This window comes from Sitodiplosis mosellana, unplaced genomic scaffold (assembly GCF_009176505.1).
Source record: "Sitodiplosis mosellana isolate CC-2019 unplaced genomic scaffold, AAFC_SMos_1.0 Smas_scaffold_6355, whole genome shotgun sequence".
Classification (NCBI taxonomy): Eukaryota; Metazoa; Arthropoda; class Insecta; order Diptera; family Cecidomyiidae; genus Sitodiplosis; species Sitodiplosis mosellana.
The window spans coordinates 281-7,666 of NW_022601588.1; the positions used below are offsets into that span (position 1 = coordinate 281).

Below are 7,386 nucleotides of genomic sequence, written 5' to 3' on the forward strand. Positions count from 1 at the left end.
ATGATTGAATGCGAGTGTGAGATACATGTATAATTGACGTACGATAATAACGTTGTGTGCCGACTAGCAACTGAGCTATTCTTTGATATTCCCGAAAATGCTACAATTCAGCAAAAATTGAATTAGGAATGGATTTTATTACGAATTTAGGCTGATAAAGTATGCAAATCGAGAGAATTCTGTGGCTTGCACAAACAATTAAAATGACTTAGAACCAGTCTGAACCATTCATTCATCTATCGCAACACTGTCTAGCTCATATGCTATAGCAATGTTTGACGTTTAGAACTGCTGTGGAAACTTTGTTGGGAGCGCCACCAATCACAAATCTCTGTAACTATACGTACGTGTGAAAGTAAAGTTTTTGTGTGTACGTTCGTGTGAATGCAAAGAGTCTATGTGTGCGTTGTACGCAGAGGTGTTGATTCGTTCGAACGTCGCATCCAATGTCGCATCATGTTAGGTGGCGCTTTTGATATACTTTGCTTCAATCGTCAACAGAATACATCAAGTATTTCTCCGTTTTGATCTATCGCGTATCATTATTCAACCAACATGCATTGAGAAAGAGCCGTATGAAAGGAGCGTGTTTTTGTTTGCGATCGAAAATACTTGTAATGTGTAATGATTGAAGAAATGAAACCGATGGACAAATAATATTTAGAAATCAACTAAAACCAAATATTTTGATATGTGGAATTTTGAACGCCATGAAACTGCGATATTATCCAAACGTTGTACGAACTTGATCAGAACGCAACGTAAGGGATTTCGTTGATATAAGACATTCGTCAAAAACAGCTTTTGTTTCATTTGATGGCTAAGAAGAAATTGCTGTGAAAAAAACTCCGAAATATAAGTCAACACTCTTCTCTTTTTCTGTTGCTATTTCAATTTATTTGTGTTTCATTTGAATCAAAAATGTAGCTTAAGTCTAAGGTGGTGATCATGAAGTTCATATAATGCGAAAAATATTAAATGTTGTTTGCATATGATTTCAAATTCTTGAAATAAAATCTCTGAAGTGTATTAAGCTATGAATTCAATCAATTTTATGAATCACGAGCAAATGATCTCAAATTCAACTGCGTTTTATTAAATCTATGGAATGTGCGACTTATTTTTCCATCAAACGGTGAACTACTTTCATGTGTCGATTGGCATTACCTTTTGTGGTAAAGCTTGCTGCACACACCTCGCATTGAATCCGCTCTCCGATGTGATCTTTTCGCATGTGATACTTCAGGAAGTGTTTGTCTCGACGATGCTCTTTGCACAAATGGCATTGCAACTGACGATAGCCACAGTTATCTTCATGGACATTTTTTGCATCTTCGCTTGCGTATCCTCCGAAGCACTTGGAGCATTGGAATGGATATTGGTCGCTGTGTGCTGATGATAGATGTTGATTTAGTTTGATCTGTTGGACGAACTGTTTGCTGCAAATTCCACATTTGATCGATCGTTTTGCTCCGTGTTTTGATTGCAAGTGTGTCTTATAATTAGTCTTGTAAACAGTTCTGTAATGGCACTGATTGCATGCATAAAGACCTCGTTGGCAGCGCGTTTCGTGTGCTAGCTTATCGTCTGGTGTGGCGAATCGTCGGCCACATTTCGAACAAGCATTCGGCAGTTCATCGATGTGAGTCATTGAATGTCTTTGGAGATGAGAGCTGTTCACAAAAGATTTGGAACAAACTGGGCACACGAACGGTTTCTCTCCAGTGTGAGTCCGCATATGCCTTTTTAAATCTGATTTGTTGATTGTTCTATGTCCGCAAGTGTCGCATTCGAATTGCTGGGGATTACATAGCCTTTCGTGATCGATTTTGTCTGATTCGCGCTCAAATCTTTGATAACATTTCGAACATCGGAATTGACCATGCGTTTGCTTATGCACCTTCAGATGACTTTTCCGTGTAAAGGACTTCGAACAAACATCACACTGATACGGCTTTTCTCCAGTGTGAATTCGCATGTGTACATTGAGGTGAGACTTGTCGCTTGCCAAATGATTGCACGCATGGCATTTGGGCTTCTTTTGATTTTCGACCGTTTTATTCCTGGGAATGTTTCGTTTGTTGTTGGATCTTCCATTCCGTTTCTTTCCACAGCCGACTGGTTTCGGTTGTAGCACATCGATTGCATCACCCACAAGGTCTTCGTTGTCATCATCGTTGGCGGCGGCGCTGTCATCCAATCGTTCACACGGTGCCCATTCTTTTTCTCTGCCCGTCTCTTCTTCTTCACATTTGATTCTATCCTTTACCTCATCGAAGTCATCAGCAAAATCGATCGGTCCTTCGTAATTCGCACGATATCTTCCATGAACTCTCGAACGCAGTATGTTCATGACATCATCACCGTCGTTGGGCTCTTCTTTAACACCAGGCTCTTGCTTGACTTCAACCTTTGCCGAATTTGACTTGCGCTTGCTGCGTCCGCCAGAAACACCTTTGAATGGGTTCATTATCTGTTGATATCGAAGAGACAATATCAAAAATCAATAGACAAAATTTAAAATAATTATTGAAATATCTCGATAATGATAAAAAGTGATTCAATCAAATGCAAACCACGTGTCTTTGGAAAAAAATGTGCACTCATCGCACACGCTCATAAGTTGGGTTATGTGCAACCAATTTTCGTGAGCATCAATTGATTTTCATTATTTTTCTCTTTTACGACCGAATCACAAAAATTGCATACTCAAAAGATGGCATCCAAAAAATGAATAAAAAAATGAAAAACATTCAACACTCACGTTTGTTCTTCGACCTTTTTCTGCTGAAAATATCTTCTCCACTCTTTGACTCAATGAACAATGACAAACCTCAGCATATCTACAGCATTGATACTGCGATGCGTTCGCTTGCTATTCTTGTTGGTGACATTTCGTTAAGTTGTCAGCGTCGCCACATGCACACACTTCATGCCGATTCTACTAATCCCTTATGAGCAAATTCGTTGAGTTCAATTCAAAAGTGTTCGTTAAATTCATTCGAAATTTTTATTTTACAAAATCAAATGTTGAGCACGGCTTTTATCAAAACTAGGATCGATCGCATTACAAATGCTGGATGATTGTGCGATGCTCGATGTTCAATAGGCAACAGATACTTTTAGTAGGGATGTATTGCATTAAGCTGTCAATATTTACTTCCACATTGCAGGAAGTCAACGACATAACATCTATTAAATCTGTAATATCGAAATAGAATGCATTCTTGGAATGTGCAATCATTGCGTAGGTAAAATACGATATCCGATTTTGATGCATTACATTCCGTTAACATTTTAACATTGTAGTTTAAGCTAACTATGAGAATTCCCCATTGAGAAATTGCCTTTTAAAAATCAGAGATTTCATCACACGATAATTGCACATTGAAAGTTGATACGAAGAAATTCAGTAGAACATCGCAGTAATAGAATAGCATTGTTCTAAATCGTGTATGATTATTTGGAGGGAAAATTCATGTGTGCCACTATTGGGAGTGTCTCTTGTCGGGAGGATTTATTGTCTGAAACAGACGATTGTGAAATAACAACAAACTCAATCGTTAGTTTTTCTTCGTTTATTTGAATGTAAACTCATTAGTATTTAAAATTGTCCAATTTCCGTGCCTCGCGAATGCGATAAAGTCATCTTCTTCAGCTTTGATGTCATAAAAATCGAATTGGAATCGCATTGGTTTGTCTTGCATTTCTCACCCCAAAAAGAAATTGACACCAGTTTAGTGCTGGTTTGCTGCTCTCACACCACACTACATACAGTATGCTGTAGTGTGAGAGCGGCAAACCAGCACTAAACTGGTGTCAATTCCTTTTTGGGACATCGCACTGACTGAACTACTTATTGGAAGGTTGTTTGAGATGAACATTGAACGATCAAACGTGAAAGTGAGACACATGTTTGGTTTGTGTGATCAAATGAGCGATTCTAAATTATTTGCCGACTTACGACTGACTTGTTGGTTGACATTCCTGAAAAATGCTACAGTTGACCTAAATAAAATTGAATTAAGGCTAATGTGATGAAGTTTATCATGCGTTCATGCAGAGGGGCGAAACCGAACTGTCATCATCAATTACAACGCGGCTGTCAGAATAAAGTACAAATTAAATACACGCCAGACAGTCTTAAGTGCACCTTCGTAGAACGACTCGTTGAATTTGAACTACTATGTTTGAAAAAGACAACGTATTTTCGTGAACGTATATTATTAATGGAGTGAATAAAAATGATAAAATCGAGTGGAAAATGAATATTTGTGTAAAATTATGTTGTTTCTTTATTTCCTATTTAAATGCAATGAATGATTTGGATGACACATCCTCATTATCAAATTTAGAAAAATGTTTCCAACATGAACATATTTATCTAAGTTTTCTTTAGATTTGCTGATGTTCAAATGAATTTTGAAATCAATTAATTCAATTTTCTCATTTTTTACGTTCGCTTCCTACAAAGTGAGCTTGAAAATGTGTTTCAGGAGCCATGGGAATAAAGTGGCTCCTTAAACACACAATGGCTTTGTTCCACCGAGTGCACAAATTTGTTCTACACATTGAACATGTCAGTAGATACTTAACCTCACTTTGTCAATCAAAAACAAGAAAAATGTTAGCAAAGAATTTCTGAGCAAAAAAAAAAAGAAAGTTCATATTCTTTTTCGGTATTTTTTCAAACGTTTCTAAAATGTTATTAAAAATGGGTTTTCATATTGATACACTAGGTATATTTTTATAAATAATTGAAATATTTTTTAACCAGAATGCTTGAAATATGTACTCATGTACTTATGCATACTTTTAGCGCGTTCCGCAACGAATGACAACCGACTACGCGGTCCCCGTTGTAGTTTGACAGTTCGGTTTCATGGCTCTGCGTTCATGCTGAATTAGTATGCAAATTGAACCGATGTACAAATGATATCTAGATATTAATTAAAACAAAATATGTTATTACTGGTAATGGTGAATAAAATCACGCTTTGAAACTGTAACATCATCATTAAAACGGACAAACTCGATTAGAACGCAACGTAATGGACTTCGTTGAAATAACACATTTGCCAAAAAAGGCTTTTGTTCCATTAGTTCGTCAAGATGAATTTTCTGCAGAAATAAACTGTGAAATAAATGTCAACTCGATTTTCTTTATGTTTCTGTTACAATTTATTTTTGTTTGGTTTCATTCAACAATGGAGCTTGAATCTAAGGAAGCTATTCATGAATTTGTGGCAATAAAAAGTATTGGATGATAAATCGAAATGATTTCAAATGGTAAAGGTGTTTGAAATGTATAGAATAATAAGTTTTGTTAATAGTTGAAGGAATTATGAGCGAAGTGTGTCTTAATACATTTATGAAATACGCGATTTATTTCTTTGTCAAACGGTGAACTCTTTTCATGTGTCGATCGGCATTACTTTTCTTGGTAAAGCTTGCTGTACACACCTCGCATTGAATCCGTTCTCCGGTGTGATCTTTTCGCATGTGAATCTTCAAATGTTGTTTGTCTCGGCGATGCTCTTTGCACAAATAGCATTGATACTGGCGGTGACCCAGCTATCTTCATGAACCTCTTTTGCATCTTCGATTACGAATCCTGCAAAGCACTTGGAGCATTGGAACGGGAACTGGTCGCTGTGTGCTGATGACAAATGCCGATTTAAAACAATACGTTCGACGAACTTCTTGTTGCAAATTTCACATTCGATCGATCCTCTGGCTCCGTGTTTTCCTTGCATGTGCCGCTTCAATTGAGCCTTGTAGACAGTTTTGTAATTACACTGATTACATGCAAAAAGACTTCGTTGGCAGTGCGTTTCGTGTGATTGCTTATCGTCTGGAGTGGCAAATCGTCGACCACATTTCGAACAAGCATTCGGCAGTTCATCTTTGTGAGTCATTGAATGCCTATGAAGATCAGAGTTGTTTGAAAACAACTTGAAACAAACTGAGCACACGAACGGCTTTGCTCCGGTGTGAATCCGCATATGTCTTTCCAAATTTGGTTTGTAGATCGTTCTATATCCACAAGTTTCACATTCGAATTGCTGGGGATTACATAGCCTTTCATGATCAGTCTTGACTGATTCTTGTTCAAATCCTTGATTGCATTTTGAACAACGGAATTGGCCGTGCGTTTTCTTATGACTGTCCAAAGCACCTTTTTGTGCAAAGGACTTCGAACAAACATCACACTGATACGGCTTTTCTCCAGTGTGAATTCGCATGTGTAATATGAGATGAGACTTTCGAACTGCCACATGATTACACACATGGCATTTGTGCTTCTTTTGCTTTTTGGCCGCTTCATTCCTGGGAATGGCTCGTTTTTTCTGCTTTTTCGCACTTCCCTTGCGTTTGTTTCCGCTGCCAAGTGGTTTTGGTGATTGAACATCGATTGCGTAACCCATAGGCTCTTCGTTGTCACCATGGTTGGTGACAGCGCTTTTATTCGATCGTTCACATGGTGTCGAGTCCTTATCTTTGCGCGTCTCTTCTTCTTCGCATTTGATTTCATCTTTTACTTCATCGAAATCATCGTTAAAGTTGACCGGTCCATCGTAATTCACCCGATATCTTCCATGAACTCTCGAACGTGTTATGTTCATGACATCATTACCGTCGTTGGGCTCTTCTTTAATACCAGGCTCTTGCTTGACTTCAACCTTTGCCAACGTTGACTTGCGCTTGCTGCGTCCGCCAGGAACACCTTTGAATGGGTTCATTATCTGTTGATACCGAAAAGACAATATCAAAAATCAATAGTCAACATTTAAAATAACTATTTTAATATCTCGATAATGATAAAAAGTGCTTCAATCAAATGCAAACCACGTGTCTTTGCAAAAAATGTGCACTCATCGCATACGCTCATAAGTTGGGTTATGTGTAAACAATTTTCTTGGGCATCAATTATTTTTATGATTGTTCACTTTTACGACCGAATCACAAAAATTGCATACTAAAAAATGGCATCCAAAAAATGAATAAAAAAATGAAAAACATTCAACACTCAGGTTTGTTCTTCGACCTTTTTCTACTGAAAATGTCTTTTCACGGTTCTCACAAAAAGTCTACCCAACTCTGCGACTCATTGAACAATGGAAAACCTCAGCATATCCTACAGAATTGATACTGCGATTCACACGGTTGCTATTCGTGTTGATGACATTTCGTTAAGTTGACTGTGTCGCCATATGCACACACTTCATGCCGATTGGTAGCTCTCTTTTGAGCAAATTCGTTGAGTTCAATTCAAAAATTTCGGTTAAACAATGCAAATGAATTTCTAAACATTTATTGATTCACTGAAACCGAAATAAGTATTGATGTACAAAGATCGCAATCGATGTGATGAACTAAGACATT

The 7,386-nt window shown here is 37.6% G+C and overlaps 2 protein-coding genes across 2 annotated transcripts; both read right to left on the reverse strand.

The window, feature by feature from the left end:
- Positions 1 to 874: 874 nt before the first annotated feature.
- On the reverse strand, positions 875 to 2,820 carry LOC129579648 (zinc finger protein OZF-like). The gene is made up of 2 exons (XM_055469817.1): positions 2,765 to 2,820; positions 875 to 2,473 (listed from the first exon to the last, which is right to left on the reverse strand). The coding sequence occupies exon 2, from the start codon at positions 2,468 to 2,470 to the stop codon at positions 1,118 to 1,120; it is 1,353 nt and encodes a 450-aa protein (XP_055325792.1). The 5' UTR covers positions 2,471 to 2,473; positions 2,765 to 2,820; the 3' UTR covers positions 875 to 1,117.
- Positions 2,821 to 5,510: 2,690 nt separating this feature from the next.
- On the reverse strand, positions 5,511 to 7,060 carry LOC129579647 (zinc finger protein OZF-like). Its single transcript, XM_055469816.1, has one exon. It carries the CDS (start codon positions 6,741 to 6,743, stop codon positions 5,511 to 5,513), a length of 1,233 nt encoding a protein of 410 aa, XP_055325791.1. The 5' UTR covers positions 6,744 to 7,060.
- Between the last annotated feature and the right edge of the window lie 326 nt (positions 7,061 to 7,386).